The 27,274-nt window shown below is 41.9% G+C and overlaps 1 protein-coding gene across 1 annotated transcript in view; it reads left to right on the top strand.

Moving 5' to 3' along the window:
* The window catches only part of TBX15 (T-box transcription factor 15), a 99,163-nt gene that overhangs the window by 55,558 nt on the left and 16,331 nt on the right, over positions 1–27,274 (top strand). Inside the window, exons 2-7 of the mRNA XM_050906088.1 lie at positions 3,203–3,416; positions 12,697–12,798; positions 15,154–15,325; positions 15,698–15,865; positions 19,338–19,402; positions 26,793–26,890. Of these exons, the coding sequence (XP_050762045.1) occupies positions 3,203–3,416; positions 12,697–12,798; positions 15,154–15,325; positions 15,698–15,865; positions 19,338–19,402; positions 26,793–26,890 (819 nt within the window). The remainder of the gene's footprint in view (positions 1–3,202; positions 3,417–12,696; positions 12,799–15,153; positions 15,326–15,697; positions 15,866–19,337; positions 19,403–26,792; positions 26,891–27,274) is intronic.

The following is a 27,274-nucleotide window of genomic DNA, read 5'->3' as shown; positions in this document are numbered from 1 at the left end:
TCACAGAGTCTTACAGAGCTGGATGTCATTAGGGATGATTTTCATATGTCAGATGCACTTAACTTCCCCTGAATTCCCTGGATCTGGAATGAACTCAGTGTCTCCAACTGGATGACACTATTCAGGAGGGCTTAGCTCAGGAAAGGCTGAAGGAAACACAAAACCCATCTCAGTGCCTACTGAGACTGAACTAAGAGCAGCAACACTAGTGACTCTCCCTCTCCCATTTCCAAAATTGAAGGAAGGAGAGGTACTTGTTGTTCTGTGCACTAATTTGGGGGTAATTATAAATCGTATTTCAGAGCACAAAATAGTAGACCTTGGAAGAAAAAAAGTTCTTCTCTCCTTTGTGTGGTACTGCATGGTTGGGTAGATACTGACTTATCAGTAATTAGTGAATTCCTTTTATAATTTTTGATTTGTGCCAGCATAGCAAATTATATCCAAGGTTGTGGCTCTCCTTCCACTTCCATCATTGTCAAAAAAATCCTCCAAAAGTCTGTAAAGTCAGTGGAGTGATATCAGCATAAAATCAGTGAGAGGGGACTTAAGCCTTTGATATTTAATTTCTGCAGCATGTGATTCCAGTCAATTTCCAGGGATCCCCAAGGCTCCAGCCATATGCCCAGTTTGAAAGGCTGTCCAGGAAATGCTGGAATGATGTGGGGACAGCATCTAGCCAAGTGCCATCTGTTGGCCATTTACCATACAGCTTCAGAGGATGCACAGAGTTTCCGAGTGCCTGAACTAAGCACAGATGATGTGGCCTAAACCAGTCTCTTTAGATTCAAACTTGCAGTTTAGTACCTCATTTCGGGAGGAGGACTGAGTAATGGAAGCTTTTCCCTAGGTCCAGTCTCTTCAGACTCCCAGTGTAGTTTACCTTTACTTTCTTAGGACCTCAGAGAAGATGTAAGACTTTTGATTAACGGTTCAGCACATGAATAGATACACAAAAAGGTCTTACTGTAATTTGTGAATGATACTCTTGCTTTTTGTTGAAGGATAAAGTGATTAACCATCACTAGGAAAACAAATGTCCTAAGCATAGTGACCCCTACACAGGTTTACCTGCTTCAACCCTTTGAGGTGGAATAATTTGAGCTAGAGGAAGCTGGTAAGCATCACTTTGCTCCTGCATCACTGGGCTCCTGAAGCAGGGAGCAAATGTCTCAGCCCCTCTGTACTCTCAGACTGATTCTCTGTCTTGTGGTCACAGAACCCCAGCAGGTTATCTCATATTATCTTGAATCAGCTTGTGTCTAGGATATCAGTTTTGGGTGTAGTACTGGTCTCCATGTAACAATCCTCTGTTGGTAGATTTGCGCTACTCCTTTGGAAGGACAGACTTGTTATTGCTTCAGCCCAACTTGGAAGTCAGTGGGAGATATAAAGGACTCCATATTCAAAATGGATTGCGAGCAATACATATTGAAGCTTTCAAATATCCTACTGAATTTCTGCATTGTACTGGCAGATTGTCTAAATCGTTTGCAAAGTTTACTGAAAATGTCCTTCAAGCAAAATGTCCGCTATCCAATGACGTATCACCTAGGGTTCTCACAGAGTATAAATGCTTCCTGATGGCACTTGGGGCTGGAAGTTTCTCGTACACTATCAGCCAAACAGTTTATGTCCATGCCACTGCAGCAGTATGAATTTTCCAGAAATGTTTCCATGTGGCAGGAGGTGGGGCTGGTGGTTCTGCAGGTAGCGTCTTCACCCCCAGCCTCTTCTTACCTATAGCCCTCGGCACTGATGTGCAAGCTGCTCCAGGAGACGCTGTCTCTCAGAAACACTGTAAATCTGAGACTCAGCCTGCATGACCTCAGGGTTATTAAAGAGTTTCTGGCATTTGCTTGGTATGGAAGGAATTTTAGCTGGGGTGATTTCATCACATTTTTAACACAGATTGTTACTTTTTGTCTCCTTAAGTTTCCCCTGCAGATAGAGATATCTCTTTCTTTCTCAAAGTGCAGAGAATACATAAAATAGCTGTTTTATTCCTTCACTGGGATGCTTGTACTTATGTGATCAATGGGGACACTCTAAAGTATTGTTTCTGTGCCTTCTTTGAAATCCACAGAGCTCTTCTTGAGCCATTTGACTGAGTGCTTCACATCACTTTATTCCTCTGTCAATCATCTATGTAACACTAGTGCCAATTTGTTAAAAATCAGGTTCAAAACATAAACACATTGCTTTGCAGAATGTATTGTGAATTATTTTGATGTAATGTGAGTGTGCACCCTGTTGCAAAAAACCACTGCTATTTGCAAAATTCTATCTTAGCCCTACTCTATGAGAACTAGGACCATATGTATACCATACCTACCTAATACACACATGAGATATTTTTGCAGAGAAATGGCCATCTGACTCAACATGCCAACCTGGACTTTTAAACTAGTCCAACCTCACTTTTTTGTTTGTTTGCTTATGTTTTGAGCAAGCCGCCGCCTTCTTGTTCTCCCCCATAAAGAGAGGTGGTTGTCTCATGTGCTCTTTTCTGCAGTTTGCTTCAATTGCTTTCCTTGGTAACATATTCCATATGTTTACTATCATCTCCCCTTTTTGTCCTTCAGTAGCCTAGAGCATTTTCCTCACCAAAAGCTGCATGGTTATTTTCCTAGGAAATATCATTGTTCCAAAAAAGATATTATAGGAGCAAGTAAAACACATTTCCAAAATGGTGCTGCCAAACAGCAAAATAAAAAAATGCTCATTATTTTTGATGACAAGGATATTAAAAGGAAAAAAATGTGTTGTTTAAAAATAACCGACTCTTCAATAGTAGTACGGGAGGATATTCAATTAAATGGAACGTAGTTTTCCAGTGAGCCCATCTAATCTTGCATTGAAACTATGGGTTGAATTAATTTTTTTTTTCATTTCTATTTTTTTAATCTATATTTTGTACTTCATTCCCAGCATTGTTCATTACTATTTATATTTTATGTTGAAGGTCCTTTTTTCAGCTGTTTCTAAAACTTCACAAAAATTCCAGATGTCCTGTTGGAAAACCAAAGCCCCAAATCAGGCCATAAATCACAACAAACCATAAATATATTTGTGTTTATATATATATAAAAGGCCATTGTACTGTTCTTTAGCACTTCCCTCGTTGACTTTCCTTTTCCCTCCCTTTACCACTCACAGCAGGTAGAACTGAAGTGTCTTACTTGGCGTGTTTACTTTGCAGACTCAGAGCAGAGCACTGGGTCAGACACAGAGGTGCTGGCAGAAAGGACGTCCTGCTCATTTGGCTCCCATTCTGACCTTACATCTGGTGGCTCAGGCCCTCAGCCTCCTCCACCTTCATCCATGGAAGAGATCCAGGTAGAGCTGCAGTGTGCTGACCTCTGGAAAAGATTTCATGACATTGGGACAGAGATGATCATCACAAAAGCAGGCAGGTAAGATAACTCTGGCTTTCTGTCTAGTTAAAAAAAGATCATAACAAAACAAATTTAAAAATCTTTTTTTTTTTTTTTTTAAGAAAGAAGCCCTTTTTTTCTTCTTGGTAAGCCAAGGGAATAAATATGCTGGAAAAACTAAATGGCTGTCAGTGTTTCACAGCTGTATTTTCTACTAGCTTTCTTAAGACAGGTAAAGTTGTTTCATATTAGTGCTTGAATCAGTGGCTCCGAAGGAGAACTGGCAGCTGCAGGAAACTGTTGAGGATAGTCTTTCCTTTGAGCAAATAAATCAGGAAATGATCATTGCACTGTGGGCTGTACTGAATTTAAGATGAGTTATGAATTTGGGGGTGAGCCATTTGAGTTTCCTTTCAAGTTCCCATAGCACTTCATGAGCTAGTTGATTTAATCTCAAATACAGTGAAATTCAAACTCACCTTTGCACCAAATGAATGTCTTCCTGCAATTCTAAATAGATAAAATGTTAATGACTTCCTGTATAAAAAATGTGCAGGCTTAATGTTTCCCTCTGCTGTTGCAACTCATACCACGTCAGCTGAGGTTAGGAAAAGCTACTAATAAGCCAGATTTTTTTAAGAAGAAAAACTCACCCTGCCATGCTGTTAGCCAAGGGTAAGACCTTCATTGCTGTCTACTATTAAAAAATGGCTAGAAGTCCGTTTGCCAAAACACAACTTGAAGCTAGTTGTAAATTTCTAGATCCCTCAAACTAGGATTTTTAGCCATGTTTGCGTTAACATGATGTTCCTTACTTCCACCTAATGATGTTTTAATTGCGATTAACGCCGTGCAGACGGAAGTCAGCACCATGGACAGAGCCGGTCATAGCGAGCAAACCACGTGACTGTCCCAGGAGCTGTTCTGCCCCTTCCGCAGGCATGCAGAAGGGAATTTTCCCAAGTTTTGGGGGAAAAAACACGGTGCTCTATTGTTTATAATTTTGTTCCATGTCTGTGCTCTCAGAATGTGCCAGAACAGCTAGACTTCTTGTTTTATGTTCTTGTGAAGTGAGCACTACTGCTCTGTAGCCCCAGGAAGTCCAGATAATTTGAGGAAAGTTGTATCGGACAAACAACCCAGATGATCCCTGAAGAATATTATCAGAAGCAGATTAGCTTCCGGTTTTAGATATACAATCTCACTGGTACAGGAAGCGTCTTGCATCAGTACAGAGTGGGCTGCTGTTTTTGCCCTTCTGCCTCAAATGGAAGAAACAAAGTAACAGGAATTATGACACTTGCTATTATGCAACACCTTTTCTTTGGAGATGTCAAAGCAGATGCAGAGAAAATTATTATTATCCTCTTTTCATAGGGGGTGAAATTGAGACCTAAACAGATTAAGTGACCTGTCTAGCATCATTAAATATGACACTGCCAGAACAAAGTTCCTTGCTTTTGACTTTGTTGTCCTGGTGCCTGGGCCGTGCTGTCTCAGAAAATTAAAATAATATAGTTACCTGTTGGATTAACTATAATTAATTCTCTTATGATACATGGAGTAGATATAGACTTAACAGCAGCATAAATGTCTTGAAGCCCACCAACACCAGCGCACACTAAAATGCCCAGAGCTTAGTGGTATGAAGATGATCTCAGCAGCTCACACATTTCTGAATGAAGTAGCTGACCTTTCTGGGATCTTAAAAAGCCACACCCTGATTACAGGGTTTTTAAAAAAAGAAGTCACCAAAAAAGTTGCAACATCAATGCCATTGCAGTTTTGCAAATAATTCAACACAACTTCTCACAAAAGCCTTGACAACATTGGCAGAGGTCCTGGAGAAGGAAGGGTTCATGGAAAAAAAAATAGTGAAATATTCTGGGGATATATGACATAATGAGATTAAATACTTTGGATCAGTTAAAAAAATGCAAAGTTTCTATTTGGTCAGACTGATGCACATATACAAAAAAGATTCTGTAGTTCCTTAAAAGTTTTTAGGAAATTACAATACTGAATACATTGCTGTTTTTTTAAAAAAACCAACTTTTTGTTGAAATTTGTCATCTGCTGTCTTCAAGCTATAAACTTTTATTTGTTGATTGGAACTATGTATTTTGACACTTGTGATATAAAACTATTGTTCTGACATTTATGAATTAAAATGTTTCATGTCAACAATGGTTCATGGAACTTGCCGTTCATGTTGCCTTTCTGACAAATACAGCTTCCCACATCGTATATCATCATAACAAACAATAGATACATATCCCTAATTACACAGTGATACGAGGAAGCTGATTAAGAGTTATTGTGAGATGTACATAGTTCGTTCTATGTGGGTACATGATGCAGCTGAACTACAGTGCTCCAGTGAAGCACCATGGCAGGAAAAATGAGCCCCATTTAGTAAAGAAGCATCCCAAACCAAAACATTCATATTCACTTCCCCCACCTGATTTTTTCTTTTTGCTTCAACCTGGCCCCAAATAAAAAAAAAAATTGTTTTAATTTTCTTAGATTTTGGCTCCAAGATTTTGGTTTTCATGTTTTGGAGGAGAGGTCTCTATGCTCTGGGGAAAACCTTGCTCTGCATTGTCTGATGAAATATCTCTTTCCCTATTTATGCAGCTGTCAGAGGTGTTTAAAAGCACATGTTAAGAAAGACAGACACCCTAACTTTATTTTAAGGAGTCCAAAACAATATATATTTTGATAATTTTTAGTAGGGAATAGATGTAGGGAAACCTGTAAGGACTGTAAAGAATATTTCTCTCTCCCAGATTTTTTTCTGTAACACCATTAATAGCATTCTCAAGTGCCTTTGCAAGCTCCAGTCTTGATAATTTTTCCACTTACAAAAGACCAAGTATCACAATACAGAGACATAACTTACTGTGCAAATCATATATTCTTTACAATCCTAAATAATATTCTTTCTCCCTGAAAGGAGATGCTTATCATTACTTGAGTCCTGATGGCCAACTGGCTCATCACTGGCTGCCCACACAGAATCTATATAGCTACTGAAAATATGTATTTTTTCTGCTTGATGATGTTCTTCTCCATAAGTGATGTTAACAATATTGGAGGAAATTTTTTTTTTTCTGCTGACTGCATTTGTAGGTTAACCGTTGCAAAGCATAATGAAGAGTTGGGCAGTTTCTTTAGGTAGTACATCTGTTTATTGGCGATGGTCCTTATAGATATGATAAAATTCACCAATTAAACATTTAACTTCTCAGGTTAAACATTTTTTCTTCAGAGAGGATGTGTTTGTGATAAGTGAAAGCTGAGTCTAGCAGTCCTGTTTCTCCATATGGGATGCATGATATATGATGCATTCCATAGATTAGATTGTATGATTTCTGGCAAAAATAGCAGAACTGGTGTTATTTCCTGAAGATTTCCTACTACTGATTGAAATTGTGAGAGACGCACAGTGTAATTCGCAACTTCTTCCTTCCACAGGGAAGATTTTGCTCTTCTTGTTGCTTTCTCTTTGGAAACTCTATTTGAGGCCTGTAAGGCCTTCTTGTTTTGAAAGCCCTTATAATTACAGACTCAGTTGCCTATAACTACAGCTGCTCCTTAATTTTCTATGACTCGTAGGGCACTGCTTGGTTCCTGCCTGACCCCACAATGTCTTTCTGCTCTTACTGTGTAATGCTAGTTTCTAACCTACGTTCTCATTTCAAACATATTTCTGGAGCTATATCCTGCCTACGTCAGGCCTACACTTTTTAACTTTCAGACTCCCACTCACATTTAATTCTGCTTTGTTTTTTCTTTTCTTGATGCTGTATTTATAGATGTCTTTTTTTGTCTGTTTCCATAAACCTACTTCAGTCCTCTTAGAACTTTTCCTTTCTTCCTTTCTGTCAGAATGTTGTTATTCAGAATTTAATAAGATGCTTATAACAAGACTCCTTTGTTCTTTGTGCAAAAGATGCAAATGGCTTTCTGTCAGCTGCAGTGCATTCAAATCTGCAATCACCTTTATCTCCTTTTTGTTTGAAAGGCAACCTTAGACTCTGTACAAAATAAAAGAAATTCAACTTAAGCCCCAGGTCATACTGATTTTAAGCAACTAGTCCTAAAAACATCTTTAAATCTTTTTCTCTACTCTCCTTCACCAACGGTGATCACGCATGTACCCTGGCAGCATCAGCAGAGGAATTTGAATCCCTCCCCACACCCCTACAATCCCTACCTAAAGTCCATGGTCACCTGAACTGCAGGGGTAACTTAGTTAACTGCTGCATAGAAGTGCTGCCCAAAGGGGAAAGCAATGTGCACTTATTACTGGGGGGATACACTATAAAGAGTGCTTGGAGTCCTGCTCTGGAAGGAAGTGCTGACTACTGTTTATGGAGGTGGTTATACGAGTGCGACCACGCACACAAGCACAGCCAGGAGGTATTCCTCTGGGGACCCAGGTTCTACCTGTCATAGAGCCAGGATCTCATCTCAGCAATGAGGGAAATGATCTCATCTGTCATATAGTTATCATATCTGTACTGCGGGATGGCTCAAACCTAAGTGCTGAGGCTGGGCTCAGTAATAAGAGTGGAAAAAGCCAGCAGTGAGTGGAACAGGTGACCTTGTCCTTTCCTGACTCCTCTGTGCCTCCTGATAAGTTAAATGGTATTTTGTCTGGAGTTTCTTTGCCTCCCTGAAACCATGAGTCTGAGTTGTTTGAAACGCGTACTTAGGGCTGTTTACAATACCAATTTTTTTTTTTTTATTTCCAGTGGAAGGAAGGAAGGGCCCCACAGTGCTCTTCAGTTAGAGACAGCAGCAGGGATTTTGTTGCGAAGCTCTGTTAATGCTGAAGGGGCCCATGGAGAGGACTTCTCAGAGTGAGGGCTGGCAGGCTACAGCTACCAAACCGCCACCCAGAGGTCCTGGCCCAGTGGGCCAGATAAGCTTTCTCCAGCTTCCAGAAAAACGTCCCCTTTTGGAGCTACTTAGAAGATCTGATGGGCTCCCTCTCCCTCATAAACAATAAATCCTTTTGCTCCCAAACCCTGCCCTCAGCCTTTCCTCTCAATGCAAACATCTCGTCTACACGATCCCATGCTGCAGAGGGAAACAGAAAGGCATTCCTCCCTTGCCTTGCCTTGCCTTGCCTTGCCTTTACTCCTCACAGGTTTGTTTTTATAAAGAAATGTACGTTTGGCACCAGTCTTAAATGCAAGGAAATATGAGGTATAAAATAGCAATGATAACTTCAGGCTGCCCTGTAAACTCATGCACATTGTAAACACCATGCACATTTAATCTGCAAACTTAAATCAGAATTTTTTGCAGAGTTTCTCAATCAGACTTTTTTATGACTAGGAAATGACTACTCTGTCTGTTACTGTCAATAGACAAATTGTCTTTTGCTACAATTGAAGAGCACATCCCTTCATTTTAGGGTTTGCATTTAGCAGGTGTTACTCTTAAGCAAATACAATCTTATTTAAGTTGTTGTTTATGCAGTGTATAAATCATTACACTAAACAGTCATGAAAACTGTACACGAAATTGTGTCAGTGCTTTTAAACTCTTGTCTGACTTCTGCTCACCAAGCTGTCTGTACAGGAGTATTTCCAATGTCTGAAGAGCTTCAAGGAATTGCGTTTATGTTTTGAGACAACCTGCCAGGTACCTTATCCCCTAATAGGGAATTGCCCTCTCTAAAACTAAGCTGTGAAACAGAGAATGAATTTATGTTGGAAGGGATCTTTGGAGGTCATCTGGCCCGTGCCTCCACTCAGAGCAGGCCAACTTCGAAGACAGATCCAACTTGACACAAGCTTCACATGTGCTGGTTCAAGGGGCAGGGATAAGAGCTGGCACCTTGAGACTCCTAAGGGTTAGAAATTGAAACTTTATGTTATTGAAAAAAAAAAAAGCCAGTTTGGGGATATACCTGTGATCCTCCTTCTTTGAATAGTTTTCACAAAGGAAAGTTGAGTTATATTTTTGTGTTAAATGAAAATTTTAAACAACAACAAAAAATAATGCTGGCTGCCACAATCCAACTACTTCTTTCTACTGCTGGAAGTTCCCAAACATGGTTCTTAATATCAGAACACTATTGTGCTGGCAAATATTATTTTAATCAAGTTTTAGAGATCTTTATACCTCATTAATTTTCTTCACATTCAGAGTTTCATAAACCTCATTCTCATTATGGAAGGAGACACGAATCCAGTAGACTGGGGCACATGGTTGTTACAAAAATGCTTTTTAAAACACTTCTAAGTGGTCCTAAAACAATTATAATAACTTATTTCATGTCACATCATATTTCCTCTAAAAGAGTACTGTGTGTAAGTTCACAGTCTAAGTTTAGGAAGACTGTTTTCCTGCTGAGTAGTAAAGCTAACATATAAATAACTTGATCATCCCAAACTGCTGCTGATATAAAACCTCCTCCTAAAATATATCAGATGTCATCACATGTTCCCTGTGAAAACAGACGGCCTTCGTCTCTGTAACTGTTGACTATAAAGCTAGCTGACATCTTTCTAGATGAAAGGTTCTTGACTCTTTATTAATAGAGCCATATTCAAATGGCCTGAATTCCTTCCAAACCTTTGAGCCTCGCATTTTCTATAGGGCTGGTGCCTCTGGGGGGCCAAGAGCCGGCCAAGAGCCAGCCAAGAGGAAACACAGAGCACAGGGACTTAACCAGGATTACACCTGAGTACATCCCTAAGTCACCACTGTTTGCCTCTGCCTTTTCCATTTTCCCCTTTCCATGCACCAGTGTTGCTGGACACCTGCTGTGACAGTTCCAGGCCACATCCTTATGGCAAAGAAACCCGAGTTACTTTTACACCCACAGAAAAAGAAAAACAGTAATAATTTACAAAACTCTAAAAGTACACTTAAACCTTAGAGAATGCAGTGGGATCAGCCGAGCTCTCCCCGATCATTTTAGAGATTAGCTTCTAAGCCTGTTGAATGGTCTGCGGTAATCTTTTACAAGGTATTTCATAAGCAAACAACCCCGCAGGCTATACTGCAACTTTACACAGGGCTGCAGATTTGGAGAGAGCTTCTTGGGACGCACAGCATTCAATTTTCCCAATACAGCGTGCAGACTTAGACCCAAAGAGACTCAGATTTAATCCTGGGTTTCTCATCAACCCTCTGAAACATGACCTACCTCTTAAGCTGCTCCCAAGCCACCTCTCTCCAATTAACGAGAGCCAGACTGTAAAATGGCACATCCTGTACCCATTTGGCTTGGCAGATTTAATGAGCCATTGTGGTATAAACAAGGTAATGACCTCAAGCCACCAAAGACTAATCCATTATTCCTTTTTTCCCCCCAAATCATTCAACTAGCAAACTCAGACCATCAGTTGCACAAATCTGCTCTTTCCTTGAAGGGTTTCTGCAGACAATTTTTCTGACAGCTTTATGTCTCTCATAACTCGAATTAGCTGTGTTCCGGCAGCTGTGGGGTGGTGCTCTCACCGCCCCCCACAATAAATGCCCTTTTCCAAGGCAGATGCAGTTACTAATAGGTCAGAACTTTCCTTCTCAGTGGCCTGAAATGGAAGAGATGCAGGCAGGGGGAAGGCTGAGCACCAACCTCCTCCTTCCCACCCTCTTCTGCAAGTAGGTATATGTGGCCTGGATGGGAAAGAATAAAATACCTTCTCAAGGTTGCATCCTTTCAGTGCAAAGTTTTAGAGACATGTTTGGAGACATTGACATAAACTTTCCTGTTTTCTCCCTCCTCCAGGCTGTGTCCACTGGTAATACTTTGAGAAACAGAAATATTGGGAGATTTAAATCTTCTTCTCTGACATTTCATGGCTTCTCACTAATAGAAAAGAAAGTGTCACGATGGTTTCGAGGGATGGTCCCTAGAAAGAGTGGACAAACATTTCTTGTACACTTTTCCACAATTTTGGCATTGTGATTTTAAATTCCCCTTTAATAGCCTCCTTTCATCCAAACTACCCTCATTCCATAAGGATATATATACTTACCAGAGGAGCAGAATGTAATTTCATATGAGCATCCAGTACTTTCAGAGTTTCTCCTACCAAAGCTCTGTATCTTCTGGGCAGAAGTCATGCAATTGAGTAACACCATCCTGTAGGACCTCAGCTCAAGATTTTCTCAGATAAGGGCTGAGAAGCCACTCAAGTAGAGCTCAAGTTTGAGTTAACAGTCAGTGAAACAATGCAGGATTTCTTCCCGTGCTCTGCTCTGCTGCTCATTCCTTTTGCACTTCACCCAGTTCTGCTCCTCAGATTTTATGAAGACGTTAAAATATCGCATTAGTTGCAAATATAATATAGCATGCACAATTCACTCAGCATGCTGTTTGAGGGAAGTGTAGAATGGCAATTAGACTACTGGCAACCAGAAAATTTTTAAGAAGGAGAAATTATGCCATAGCCACACTAACACTGACATTCTTTGAGGTTAAAATTGTTCTGAGCTGTTCTCTTCTGAAATAATTGCCTAGCTACAAACATCTCCAGAACAGTGACCTAGTGCACAGCAGAGCTAAACTTGTGCTCAGACAAGAAAAAAAAGGCTGGGAATTGATTCTTGCTGGTGTAGCATTTCATAACTTGCCTATTAGGAGAAAATGCTTAAGACAGATCTGGATCATACGACGTGGAAAAGACAACACTTATTAAAAAGATTGCAGGAAATACTACCAGGACTTCAAGGAAACCATGATGATAATGCCAGAGTTTCTGTTAAATGTGAAATATATGCCTAATAAGCAGATTAATTTGAGGGACATTTTTTCTTAAATAACTATAAACCTAAGAGTGAGAGGATCTTTCAGGATGATGGATTTGCTTTAAATGTTACTCCAGTACCATCAAACTCTATACTGAAATGTGATTTTCTCAAAAAAGAGAACCAAAGTGATCCTGTGTTTAATGGAATTTGAGAGAATAATTATAGATGGACAGCCAGCGGGAAAAACAGCAGGAAGAAGGTACACTGCCCATCCTAGAAATGCCTAGAGAGGACAATTTGTGTGGAGCATAGCAGAACTGTCTGCTAGGAGCTGGGAACAGACGGAGTGCTCGACTGGGAGTGTTTTATTGTTACCCACAGGTTGTTATCCTGCTACCCCTTTTCTTAAGTGGGAAAAATTTGAAGATTCAAACCACTGCCAGCACAGTCTTTGCTACCCACATCAAGCCTAGAGGAGGCATGCCAAGAACTGGGCTGTGTAAATTAGTGTGTTCCTGGTGTCAGAGAGAGGTCTAAGGAGCCCCTTCAGCTTCATTATTCACCATTTTCTTCCTTATTTCTACTCTTCTTTTCCTAGGAGAATGTTTCCAGCCATGAGAGTGAAAATTACAGGCTTGGATCCTCACCAGCAGTATTATATTGCCATGGACATTGTGCCTGTGGATAACAAGAGATACAGGTAAGCTTTTTAGGCTCAGAGGTAGGAACCTTGTGATAACTTACTTTCAATGACAACCTAGGAAAGACACATGCCATTATACATCATTGCAAAGGTATGCTAGAGGAGACCATGTTGATTTACACCAACGTCATGGTTTAACCCCAGCTGGCAACGAAGCACCACGCAGCTGCTCTCTCAGTCCTCCCACCCAGTGGGATGGGGGAGAGAATAAAAAAAAAAAAGTAAAACTCATGGGTTGAGATAAAGACAGTTTAATAGGACAGAAAGGAAGAAAATAACAATAATGATAATAATGATGATAATAATAATAAAAATGACAATAATAATAATAAAAGAATTAGAATATACAAAACAAGTGAGGCACAAGGCAATTGCTCACCACTCACCAACCAATGCCCAGTTAGTTCCTGAGCAGCAATCCGCCCCTCCTGGCCAACTCCCCCAGTTTATATGCTGGGCGTGATGTCATATGGTATGGAATATTCCTTTGGCCAGTTTGGGTCAGCTGTGCTGGCTGTGTCCCCTCCCAGCTTCTTGTGATGAGAAGCTGAAAAATCCTTGACTTAGTATAAACACTACTTAGCAACAACTAAAAACATCAGTGTGTTATCAACATTATTTTCATACTAAATCCAAAACACAGCACTATACCAGCTGCTAGGAAGAAAATTAACTCAATCCCAGCCGAAACCAGGACAACCAACATAGTTGATTTGACCAGAATCGCGAGACACAAACCCAGAGGTTTAATATACTCTTTTGCACTTTTGGATTGAAATCTTGCTCTTTTCAAATAGCAGTTTTTAATTGGGGAGATCCCTAGCATGCCTTTCACAATTGACATGATTAGCAATGACTGTCTGAGGGAACTGATAACTAGAGTTATCAATGGGGAGTCTGGAGCCTCTAAAACTAGTTCAGCAAGAAAGGAATGGGCAAGTAGCAGCTGAACTAAGATGGGCACCTCAGGTCTGGCCTGAACTGAATTGGGTGATTTTTGTTTTAAAAATGTTCACTGTCCAGCACAGCAGCCACAGGGGATATGGGCCCTGACCTACAGCGTGGAGCCATTGAGAAGCCCTCTGGTGAATCTCCACCGCTGAGCTGAAAGACAGGAAGAAGACATTTCTCTGATATTAACAGGCTTCCAATCCTAAAAAGTACTCTGGAAAACTCATGGTCCTCTGCATCCTAGAAAACTATCCAGACAGAGGTGATTTATCTGCACTCATTAAAAGACCCCTGAGAACAAGTCTTTTCCCCAAATAGTCTTGACTGCACCACATTTGAAGGATTCAAGAATTGATCCTCTGCTTGAAATGCTAAATATTGTGCAGAGTGTTTCTCAGGAAAATGCTTTTCCTGGGAAGCATCAAGGTAGTGTCTGATACTCAGCTAGATGTTTTACCCCTTTGAGCGTGGTTCTGACAGCATTAATGTCAAAAAGAAATGTACTGTCTTACACTTTGTTTCTGTCCATATTCGCTTGTGCAGCCACATAGTGCAAACTAGCAGTGAAAGGAACAGATTCTTTTTTTTTGCATTTTTTGTGAAAATACAGGAAATGAGTCACTTTTGTAGGTAAGGACTGAAATAGCTTAGCAAAGCTGAGTAGAGACCCAATGAGGGGCAGCACAGGGCAGAACTCAGAGGTATTAGCAGGACTGTTTGTGAAATGCCTTAGGCTGAAGGAGCCACAGGACAGAAAGAAAAAAAGTGTCTAGGGAAAGCTGTGGTAGAGAAATTTATGGCATATATAAGATGGCTAGATCAGGAACACAAAAGATCACAAAAGACCAGGAACACAAAAATTATTTTTTCCTCTAATCCCAACATTTGTAATACTGTATGGAATTTCCTATTTTGCAACTTTTCAAACCAGAAATTCTGTTTTATCAATTGTTCTAGTGGTATCCATTGGACTTCGCCCTTTCTGGGTGAAGAAGACACACGTGTTTTGCAGTCTGGCATGGCAGCCAGTGCAGATTTCCGGAAATTACAGGGTATTTATTAATATTTTCAGAGAGGTCTTTGCTAACCCATATTTTCTAGCCTCTTACTCTGGCTCGGAGAGGGTTAAGGAGTTGAGAAGGCACATGTGGCAGAGTTTTACAGGGAAAATAACTGCAAAGGTGGTTTTAATAAGGAATCAAGTCTGAACAAGTGGCTCAGGGGTAATCTGGCTTTCATTTAGAAGGTAGGAGGTTGCAATAAAGCACATTCTCCCCCGACTGCAAATGAGAGCTTGGGGTGTGTGCGGTAGGGTGGCAGGGGAGGGGGAGCCCTGGAAATGTTCCTCCAGTGAGTGAGTGAGTGACAACTTCCCTTAGCCATCTCCCATTCCTCTTTCAGGTATGTGTATCACAGCTCCAAGTGGATGGTGGCTGGCAATGCTGACTCCCCAGTGCCTCCAAGGGTTTACATCCACCCCGACTCCCTGGCTTCTGGAGACACCTGGATGAGGCAGGTGGTCAGTTTTGACAAGCTCAAGCTGACCAACAACGAGCTTGATGATCAAGGCCATGTAAGTCAGAAGCTAATCCTGGTGCCTGCTGCCCCAGCCTTGCTCCTCTCAGACTCAAAAGGGTGCTGCTTCTGCTTTGATGCTCCCGTGTCCTGCTGGGCACATGTGTCTGTAGCCACTCTCCAGAGTTATGGAGCTTTTTTCCCTACTTCAGTGCTTTTCCTCAAGATGTTGCCTGACCCTATAAAGTAATAAAGCCCCTTTCTCTCTGCACATAGCACAAACTTCATCTCATATGTACTTGTAAGAAAAGGGTAATTTTCTTCATATTAGCCCTTACTCCATCCCTGCTTCCTTGTACATCTGGATGTTGTGTCAAATATTTGGGGGGAAAAAAAAATCCTTTTCTTTCTCCTTTTGTTTTCTCTTCAGATAATCTTACATTCAATGCATAAGTACCAGCCCCGTGTTCATGTCATCCGCAAGGATTTCAGCAGTGATCTTTCTCCTACAAAGCCAGTTCCTTCAGGAGATGGGGTGAAAACCTTCAACTTCCCTGAGACTGTCTTCACCACAGTGACAGCCTACCAAAATCAACAGGTAAAGCTGCATGCTTTCAGGCTCCTTTTATGTTGGGTGTTCATAAAAATATCAGTGTTCTCTCTGTGTTTGAGACATTAACTTCTCTAAGAAGCGTAGCCCAAGAAGAGTGTACACTTTACAAGCTCACTGCTTTTTTTTCTGCACAAAAAGAAAATCCTTGCTATGGGGTAGTGTGTAGACATGAAGTATCTAGCCAGAAAACTACCTTGCAGATAAGGTGCCTGCAGTTTTTACTCTAAAGTAAGTAGGAGAGATCAACCTTAAAGAGATGTATTGTGTTCAAATTTCCTTGCTGCCTCGTGGTACAAACTAGTGTCCTATCCCCACTGTAATTTTAAGGCAGTACAACTAGTCCAGATCTGTTATCTCACAGAGAAAACACATAGTTGTTTTTTTTTTTTAGCAGTGAAGGAAAAAGTTTTAGAGAAGCACAATCTCATCCGTTTGCTGACAAAAGAAGCCTTTGAATGTAAGCAGCAGCAGTCCATATATTGCATACGAACTGAAATTCTCATGCATAATTCACGTTTGATTCAGATCTTGCACAGTTCCCAGTGGAGAGTGTTACTATTGACTCCAGATATCATAAGGAAAAGATGTTGCCACAGTGGGATCCTATCTGTAGAGACCTTGACTACTGAGCTTTGTTACTGATCTGCCCTTTTTCTTAACCTAGACTTCATGGCGTTAAGAAATGTAATCTCAGTGCACGCTAGTGTTTGATTACAGAATTCCCTGTCTATCCCTATTTTCCCCAAAGATATGATATCTTTAAGAGGAAATTGATTGCTAGGAAAACGTGAGCATTTGAGAATGTAAGCATTTGAGACACCAGCAAAGAAAGGATATTTGGAAAGGCCTTGCTGTGGATTACACACATTGGCTCCCCCTCCTCCTTCAGTGGCCAGTGAAAGACAGTATCCTAGTCTTTGAGGAGGTGGCCTGCTTCATCGCTTCTGCAGGCATGTTCATTGCACATATTGAGAGCTCCTTATATCCACCCATTCCCTTTGTAGTCTCCTTATGTATCACTTATCTGCCAGCTCCTTATGTATTGCTCATCTGCCAGCTGCCTCTGCCTCAGGGATTCCCATTAGCCTTCACACCAGCTCTGTCATGCTTTGGGCTCGGTGTGTTTCTCTTCTCTTGTTCGTGTACACATACTCCCTATTTTATTCTCAGGTGAGAGGTACTGTGCACATCCCATTTTCCTTTCCTGCCATTCTCCTCCTTACTGGGGTGGGGGTTGTCATGGCATTAAAAGGGCTATGTAAGGTAATTTTTTCCCAGCCATGTGAAACAGAATCTCAGTTGGTGAAGCTTTTTTATGTGTTAATAGTGTGTCCACTTAGAGAGTGCAAGGTACTGTTATAAGCTAGAATGAGAGTACAAACTGGCTTGGAAGAAAAATAATCTGTAGTCACGCCTATTAGGGAAATAGGTTATACAGTTTTCTGCCATAAATTGCAGAGGAGTCTTGAGTCAGAAATGATGAAATAAATATTTTCTCCATGACAACATCTGTGCTTCTGGAGAATGACTTCATGAACTCAGTGTTCGTCATTATATTTAGTATTCTTGGACTGAGAGATAGACCCATGTCAAGTCAGCTCAGGGCAGATTGTAATATTTAGCCGATTTGTAACAATTGTGAATTGTAACAGTTTAGTGAATTGTTATAGAGTTTTTATTTTGCAACATGTAAGAGAGAGCACACGTGCTTACAGTGCTCCCATGACTGCTTCTAGATACCCACTCCTAACTTTTCTCTGTCTGGTCCCCTTGAATTGACTTAAATCGGGATCCAAAATGGATCAACTATTCCAGCACAAAAAAATATTGCAACACAATGGTGGGTTTGCTGTCACTCCAGCATTTGAAATTTCCTGCCCCCCTTGCAGTACGCATGTACTCCACAAACTTTTAACTGTAGACCAGGCATGGAAAGAGGATAGAGAAAGGAGAAGAAATGACAGGAAAGAAGCCTGTCATTCTTCCCTAATGACCAGACCTATAAGACATAATTACGCAGGTAAGGGAGGTGCTAAGGGAGGGATCTCTGTCAGGCACTGGGTCTGTAAGCCACCTCACTGTAAAGAAGCACTGAAACTTCTTCCTGTCTCTTTGAGTTCCAAACATTTGCGTGTTTCGCCTCCCCAAAACTGGGGAGTGAATTTTTATATTACAAGTAAAAGAGATTCTGATGGGTTGGAGAAACCTTTTCATTAAAAATGAATCTGCCTGCATGCCCTCCAGTGGCTGTAAAACTTTGCCTTACTGGGAGAAGCATTTCTGGAAACAATTGTAAAATGTTAGCAAATCCACCACAGGGATTCCCTCTGCTGTAATTCCATCCTCCACAGAACATATCTGTCTCTGTACACACAAGTCCCAGGACAGCTGCAAAGTCAGGCTAGCGGAAATTAAGTTCACAAATTAAGCTTCTGCAAAAATAGGAGCTGCATTCCAGATCTGAGGTTAATATCCAGAGTAAGGGCTTGGTTCTGACAGAAGCAAAACACCTGCAAATCCGCTTCAGATCAGTCTGTATTAAACTAGTCCCTTTTGAGCAGTTTCAGCAAACACACCTCAAATTTGATAGGATCTGGAGATCTCGCTCTCTTTTCACTCCAGAGACAGGATCTCCGGGACAAGGTAAGGCTGCCAGAGGGAAGCTCTCATGCTGCCCCAGGTTGGGGAATAGCCGACAGGGAGTATGATACCATGGGTTGCAAGGTCAAAATCCCAATATTATTTTCCATATTTACCAACATGGAATTCATGCCTAAAAATAAAGCAGGAAGGAAGATTCCCCCAAAGCACTGAGTCCAGCTGTCATCCTCTTTGTTTAGAGGAGGGGGAAAAAAGAAAAAAAAAAAAAAGGAAAAAAAAAAACGGTTTCAAGACCAGAAAACCCTTGAAGGGCCACCCAGATGCTGACCAGAACAGCAGCACCTTGTGCATGTGACTGGATGGCCAGCTGCCGTCTTTGGAGGCTATAGCCTGTGCTTTGCTTGGCCTTTTCTCCTTTGCATTGTTTGAAGGTCCATAAGTGCATCCAGCTGCTGGATATCTAGAGGGTTGAGGCTGGGATAACCCAGATGATACCAGCCAAACCTGAGCAGTATGCCTGCTTCCCGAACCACATGGCCATTGATGAGTTATAGCTCCTGGGGTTTTGTGCCTGGGTCCAAGGTGTGCTTCTCCTTCGGGAACAGCTTCTCAGCCCCAGTGCTGTGCCAGGTTTCCCAATGCTGCCAGGTTTCTGCCTCTGGCACTGTTCATTTGCTAAGCAGATAATCTGTTCATGGATAATGGAAGGGCAACTTTAATATAAGTCTGGGGAAATAGGTATGAAAGATCATCGTACAGGTGGTTTGGGCAAGAGTGGTAATCATCAGTCATTTTCATTTGTTAAAAGAAAAAAAAATTGAAGAGATCAACTAATTCTGTTTTTCTTCCTTTGTAGATCACCAGATTAAAAATTGACAGAAACCCCTTTGCTAAAGGTTTCAGAGATTCTGGGAGAAACAGGTAAGAGGAGTTTGTTTGTGTTTCCTCGGTGATCTCCTCTCTCCTTCCCCTGATGAGTCCACAGGGCATGTGTGTAAGGCCGAGGAAGGTGTTTTGTGATCCTAATTAATTTTTACAGGAGAAGTTTGCTGTAGACTAGTTCTTAGAGGAATTAGAAGGGCTGTTTTACTTTACCTAAACAGATCCAATGTATAATGATGGCTTCCTTAGAAAATACCTTCCAGGTTAGCCAGCTAGATTGACCCTGTTTCTTTTCAGAAGTCTCCTTCAGTGCTGCTCCTACCTCTGCCTGGATCCTGCAGTCCCAAATCCTGACAGAGGGTTTTAGATATTAGACAACATATCTGTAAAGACAGCTTATCATTTTCCTGCTTGACAACATTTTTTCTGTGACTGTATCATTTTGCTGTCAAATGTTTAATTTCCTGTTCACTGCTACCTCAGTACCTCCTTCTGTTACCACTACTTTCAAGGCTGTTTTCTTCTGTATATATGTTTTGTTGTTGGTTTTTTTCCTGATGGATAATTAATTTATTTATGCTCATTTCTATTATTATCTTGTTCCTCCGAGCTTTTCCATTTGTTGTTGAGAGACAGAATTAAAACATTCTTTAACATCCCTGATAAGTTACTAGTAAACTGTTCGTGTATTACTGATATGGTGCCATGATATCCAAAGAATTAGGTAAAATAAATGAACTTGTAAAGATACTGTAGAGTTTCTTAAAAAATATTTTTTTTGTTACTAAAATGAAGAACAGACAGAAAAATGGAGGACTGCAGATTGTAAAACAGACAAATAGGTCATAGGCTAACACTCTGCAAAATAATGAAAGTTGTAGGAGAGGGGACCTAGACAATTTTGCTTGTTCTTTATTATATGTAGAGCTGGCTGAAGGGCATTTTTAAATGTTAATTTTCACTGGAAATTCCAAAACTTGGAGCACAAATTCTTGCTTTACAGTAGAAGAAAAAATGAGTTTCTGATAGGTTTGCAGGATAAAAGTGCAAAAATGTTCTAGTTCCAAACAATTTCAGTTTTTCTCCAGTGACGTAAAATTGTTTCACTTTGACTGTTGCTTAATTTTGTCAGGATTTTTATGAAAAGATTAAGCAGAACACCTTAAATATTATTTAGAATATGTTATATTTTAACAACACAACAGTAAAACAGGAACTTGAATAAAAAAACCTTTTGTATTAGTAAAAGACATTACAGAGTTATCAAAAAAGAATAAGAAAGTCCAAACAAAAAGTTTCAACTTTTTCTGCCATTCATGAATCCAGCAGAGTGTGCAGCAGATCTAAGTATTTCAGATCTAAATGATGTGGGTATCCTTTAAATCAGTGTGACAAAGGCTTTAAACATTAAATTAATTATAGAATTAGACATATATGACTATGTTACAAGAACCCTAGAGTTGTAAAGCAAGGCTCTGAGTGTGCAGACCAGAGTGAAATTCGTGTGCATAGCCCTCATTTGCTGTCCCCATGGGCACTGTAATTCAGTTTTTACTTGCATGCTTCTCTTGTGTGTGTTCACCAGGACTGCTACCTCATTCATGGTTTGGTATGGGAAGCGTTCAGTGAATGGGCAACTACCCCGTGTTTCCCACCACCCGTTTAGATGCTACACTCTCCATGATCACAAAGAAGACATCTTACTGACCTAGCGACTTCCTAGCTCAGCTCCTCTGTTCTCATCTTACTGTAGCTCTGCAAAAAGATGTTAACGCCCTCTTTTAATTCCTGCCATGAGCGTTAGCTCTGATACTTGAGGCATGTGTGACTTTTACTCTGCTCTCCTCTCCTGTGTGGGGGAAGTAGCATGTGCCCTGGGTACAAGGTCTTCCCTGTGTGCAGAGATACAGCTGCACTGGAGGCTGGGCTTAGAATAAGGATTGATGCAGTTCCAGGTACATGGTGGGATAGATTAACATGGAAGGCATTAATAAGGTCCTAGCCCAGTGAATTTGGACAGTTTCCTGAAAAGGTTGGGAATTACTGATCTTTGTAGCTCATTGATTTAAGAAAGGGCAGGAAATTGCTACACGGCTGCAGCTGTGGGGAGGGCTCAGTAAGGCTCTCTGCTGATGTAAAGAGGAATTAAAATCTTTAAGGTATTACACATCAAAGAGAGCAGCCTGAGGCTTTAGGAAGAAAAAACAGGCAAAGGTATTTGCAAGCATATATAGCAGTCAGGCGCCTGCCTCACAAGCAGTGGTCTGGCTAAGTTTGCACCGCTGTTGTCAACTAGCGGAGGACACTCTAATGCTCAGCTGCTCCCTTTAAAGAGGACACGTACATAGATATACACATAGGAAGGAGAAGAGCATTAAAGTCCAAGCTGTGTGTGGAGAGGACTCTCCAAATGGGACTTAACTGTACTGGTTGGCTCCTCTTCCCCTCCTGACTTTCTAATCTCCTCAGGATCACTGGTCAACTGGAGTGACGATTGTGATGCTCTGTAGCTTCCCACATCCCCACAACAACTTTGATCAGCTACGGTGCATCAGGCTGTAGCTGGAGAATGTCCCACTGAAAATGTAGGCCTCCTTTGAAAAAGAAACAGGGTAATTTGAAAAAGGGGCCATTTGTGAAGCAGGCAAGCGTAGTATACATCCAAGAGGTTTTCTGTATAAGGTCTTAAAAGAAAAAAAAAATAGTGTGGCAGTAGCAGGGGCCACAGAATGTCTGAGGCTGCTCCAGGGCATTGTATCCCAGCAACATCGGGATACTGAATCAGAGTAATGAATAGAGTTTGCCAGCAAATGATGGAGAAAAAACCCAAACACTGGAAAAAACAGAGCATGGTGGGAGACGAGGAACTCTTAGGCCACTTCTTCCCTAGGACATTTCCTTTCTGCTTTGAAATGGAGATGGGTGTTTTTCCTTCACTTATTTCTTATTCTGATATTGTTTCACTGTTGTTGCCTGCTGCAGAAATTACAGGGTTGACTGTTGTTTTTAAAACCAGTTTCCCTTTTAAATCTTTCATTTCCGTCAGCTCACAGCCTTCCCGTATGTCTCCTTATGAGTGTGCTCTGCCTTCATTAGTACAAGAGACTGCTAAAATCCTGCTGCCCTGGGGACACCTCATCATGATGTAACCACCTGTTACATCGTGACAGGAGCGATGGGGGAGCAATCTTTTCATGGATCCCTTCTTGGTCCTCCTTCAGTTGCTTGCATGGTTGTTGCCCTTCACAGCTGACTGCCTCAGTCCTTGTGCTGGGAGAAGGAGCAGTGAGGTATTTGAGAGGGAAGGATGCAAACAGCTCAGCAGCCGGACATTGTTTTGCAGTCTTGGAGCACTCAAACCTTGTTAACTAATGGTGTTCAGAAATCCAGCCATCAGCCTTGATGAGTTAGGGAGTTAGCCTGTGTTAGAAGGCCAAGTCTTAGTCCCCTCTTATTAGAGATTCCCTCTACATGATTTTTGGTCCCTCTTTGCTTTATCTGCAAAAGCACGTGAAGTGTCTGTAAAAGTGAAACAAGAGGACTGGTCCTGGTGGTGAAAGGATACCTACGTAATGTATGTACGAGGCAGGTATTACTTGGTTGCTTTCCTGAACGTCAAGAGGTTGAGAACCAGAGTTTTTGACATACAGAGCTCAGCTAGCCAAATGTTTGGGTAGCAAGGGTGCAGGTTTAATGCCACAGAGCCTATTTTTGGAGACTGAGTAAAGTTCATTTGACAGTGGGATGCTTGGGGGAGCTCCTTATCCAGGAGGAAGCCAGAAGGGACAACAGTCAGGAAACCCAGAAGGGTGAGGGAAGAAAAAAAACCTAAGCTGAAGGCAAGCAACAGCACTTTCCTTTCAGATGTGGGCAGCTGAGGTGAATAAAAGTCGTTTGTGCTGGAAATGCTCTTTGAGCTTTTGTCTAGAGTAAAAGAGCCAGGAGGGCGCTTGGAGCCAATAGTTTGGCTTCCCCAGTGAACAATGAAACGATGACCTGAATCCTGCGTGCAGCAGGAATGGCAAGGTCAGCCATATGGGATGGATTATGGAGGTGCACAGATAGCTCGTACATCTTTTTTCATTTTTCAGACAATGGAACTGTTTCATTTATTGCCTATTATTAAAACTTTATAGCACTAAAAATAAAAGAATGAATGAAAAAGAGAGAGCGAATTTTGGATACCTTTTAAAGGACTGACCTTATTAGAATAAAGCTGGCAGTGAGTCCTCTTCTGATACTTTTTTTTACTTCCTTCATAAAGATGGTGTGAGAGGGGAGGGTTTATGGCCTGATAGACAGTTTGAAGTCAATTTTTAAGTGCAGTTCTTTGGAAGAGAAAGTGGATGCCACATGGATAATGTTCAGCACACTTGGTACCAGCAGCCCTCACCAAAGCACAAAAAAAGTTGCTGAGATTTCAGAAATGCTGAAAACAATTCTTTTTTTGTCAGCATTTATTGCTGTCACGAAATGTCTCTTCATTGGCCAGGTGGGGTTTGTTTTCCCTGTTAGGGGCTGGAACACACACAGAATAGCACTCCAGTATTTCTGCTGACTAGGAGAGAACTACCTTTCTGTCCTGCAGTGGAGGTCTGTGATGTGGCTTTGGATATTTTGGTACCACACCAATGTCATAAACTGCTATGGGAGACAGGGTTGTTAGAGTTGACAGTGATGGAGTTTCTCGATTCCCACCTCCTCACCTCAACATTTTCTTTCAAAAATAGGAATACATCACAGATAGAAGAAATAGATACTATTTCAAAAACACCCACAACTTTTGTTCTGCACAAAACCCCCCACCATAAACCAATGGGAAAAAAGGATGATCTAGTATATAGGGACCTAAATTTGTGCATAGGACAACTGGACGTAACTTTGAGCTCTGTCACACCATACTTAGAGACGGTGTTTTATAATGCATGTTCAGCATGTGCACACTTCTGGGGGAGTAAAGGACTCTCATTTGGGGCAGGAAGAGAAAAGAGGTGGCTTTAAGCCAGCTGTGGAGTTTGGCATCCATTCTTCAGGTGCCTGTGTCTGCAGTGCTGCCCTCAGCATTACAGGGCAATCTGTGAATCCGGTGTTGCTGCTGGCAGTTGCAGTGTGGGAAGGGGAGGGTGACAGGAGCACAGGAGACATGTCCACAGCAAAGGAGCTGTTCTAGACCTGCTCCCCTGGAGCACGAGGGACGTGGGTCCCTGGTGGCATCTCTCCTTTCCCTGGCGTACAGGACAGGAATACAGCTGCTTCCAAAGCTGCTCGGGTATGCTCAGTGCTGCCATTTACCCTCTATCAGCTCACAGGCACAGTGGAGTCCAACCCTTGAAAGCAGTGTATTTTTCCTGATTTACTCTTTTATTTCTTCTTTTTATTATCTCCTAATTATTTTCTTTTTTCATTTTCTTTTAGAAGTACAAATTATATGGTACTTGCAAGAACTGTATTGATACAGGGGAAAGTGGCAGATGGAGAGCTAGAAACTTTGAACTGTGAGTCAAGCTGAGCTGAGAATGATGCAGGCTCCAGGAGGAGGCAGGGGTAACAGCTTTAACCTGCCTTTACGGTTTCCCTGAGCCACCTCCTGTTAGGGGTTGGATTTTACTGGGAGGGAGTCATGAGAGCAGAGCTAGAAGTCAGATGCTGGTGCAGAGTGGGGTTATGTGCATGGGGATCTAATGACTGAGCCAGACTGTGTGAATACTGGTTTCAGTGAGCTGGCCTCCCTACTTCCCCACATGATCCTTGTGGCAGACGCAGAGCAGCTGGATTAGCACAGCTGGAACTTTCAGTCTGCATTTCTGGATGTATTACTTGGTTTTAATCACCAAGGCAGGTCCTTTCAACAGCAGGTCTTGTTGCATTGCAACTTGCTCAGGGCATTTTATGCCCCCTAGATATATGGTACCAGAAAGTCCTCCCTCGGTGTTTGGGCTGGGGATCGTTTCATGAGGCTGTAAAAAGGTACTGTTCTCTTCCCGGCTGTGTGTGTTGAGAAGCAGATGGAGTCTGAACATGTGTGGCTTTCTCACACAGGGAGCGGAGGAAATCCTGGGGGTGGTACTGGGAGTCGAAGAGCTGCTTTTGCACACAGAGCCCAGCTTAGCAGATGGGTTCATATTCTGCACTGCCTTGTTGTCTCTGAGCTCCATGAGCTGGCAGAGGCCACTGTATTAACCAAATAGTTTTGTTGTAATGTGCTCAGCACTAGTGTGAGACTGCTATGCAGAGATGTCTTCTGTTTCTACTTCTAACAGCTTAGCAGCTAATAAACACCATGCAACAACCTCTCTTCTAAACCTCCTCTTAAAATACAGAGTTTGGTTTGCCAACTCCAATGTATTTAAAGCATCCGAGCTTCCGGGGAGACTTTGGAAAGTTAACTGAGTGAGTGGAGGCACGTGCAGAAAGACATTTTCAGAAGCAAAAGGCAGCTCCAGTATCAGCTCAACATCTGATGAGAGGCTCTGGGGATGTTAGAGCCTTTTGCATTGAAAGGGGATATGTTCTCGCATTTGACAAAGCATCTCTAGTTGTGTTCAGTCAGTGCGAGGGCTATAACCTACTGCTGGAAAAGAGGCAGGGGGAGAAGAGGAATGGGGAACAGCAATGTGCAGCTTCCACAGAGGAGAGCCTTTCCGGGGAAGAAACTCCAGAGTGTTGTCTTGTAAAGAACATGGTGATCTTTCCCTGATAATGCACCCATGTCCTCACTGAGCCTGCGGAGTTAGAGACTTTCAGTAGAGCTAGCATTCTGTGGTGAAAATAAGAACAAATCTGAGACCCCAGCCCTTCAAAAGGAAAAGTTCTCACTTGATTTTTGGCTTTTTCTCTTTGGTACTGTCTTTGCAGTGAGTTAGGGACACAAAGCAGAGATGCCACTGATCTTCTATAAAAAACCTCTTAGGCATTTCTAGTTGAAGTCCAAGACCAAGGAGATTCCCTTTTGGACGGCTTCCCATAGCACTTCAAAGCAGTGTCCAGAACTAGGAGGTGGCAGGGAAAGGCAATTCACAAAATCTCTCTGATTCTGAAGGCTGAATCCCAGACTTCCTTTGTTTGCATCACAGCTTGCATCCACAAAGTATGGAAGCCCACTCTACGATAAAGCATGCCTTGAGGAGCTGACGGTCATGTGTCCCCTGCAAAGCAGACAGAAAGTTTGAGATCCTTGTTAAAAAAAGGAAAAGGTGCTGGAAGACTGTTAGGAGCTTTTGAAATCCTGGGCTGGGGAAATTTCATTTTGCTCTAGTGACTAGCACCTGTGCGGGAAGGTTCTCTTGAGGAATTCGCAGGTGCCAAAGTGACCTTTCGGTGGCCGCTGGCAGCCTGTCAAGCGAGGTCCGAGCCCTCTTTCCCCGGCACTGATACCCTTGCCAGCTGACTGACATTCTTCTTCTCTCCTTGCTTTATTTTCATTGCACAGGACGGGGCTGGAGGCCATTATGGAGACCTACGCCTTCTGGAGGCCCCCCGTGCGCACTCTCACCTTTGAAGACTTCACTACCATGCAGAAGCAGCAAGGTGAGCGTACAAAGGGCACACAAAAAGCTGTAGAAAGAGCAGGAGAAGAGGGTGTAAGAGCAGCAATGCGCTCTGCTCTGCGTTCGGTGGGGTCACATACCTCATTGAGCTCTTGACATGCTGTGAAAGGACACAGCAGAGAGGATGGATGGAAATGGTGGACAGGCCATGCTTTATGAGGTGCAATGGAGCCGCTTCATCTCCTTGGTGTCCCCAGTGCACCTAAGAGCTAGAAGGAGGAGCAGGAAGGAGTACAGGGTTGGGAGAACCAGCCCAAGAACATGGCTTGAGTTGAGTTAAGCGTGAAGAGAGCACAGAGAGATTGAGGAAACGTTCCAGCATGTCAGACACGTTGTTCTCCATTTACAGTTAGAGTTTGCCATT

This window comes from Gymnogyps californianus, chromosome 1 (genome assembly GCF_018139145.2).
Source record: "Gymnogyps californianus isolate 813 chromosome 1, ASM1813914v2, whole genome shotgun sequence".
NCBI classification, from domain to species: domain Eukaryota; kingdom Metazoa; phylum Chordata; class Aves; order Accipitriformes; family Cathartidae; genus Gymnogyps; species Gymnogyps californianus.
This window is presented reverse-complemented; position numbering and strand designations above follow the sequence as displayed.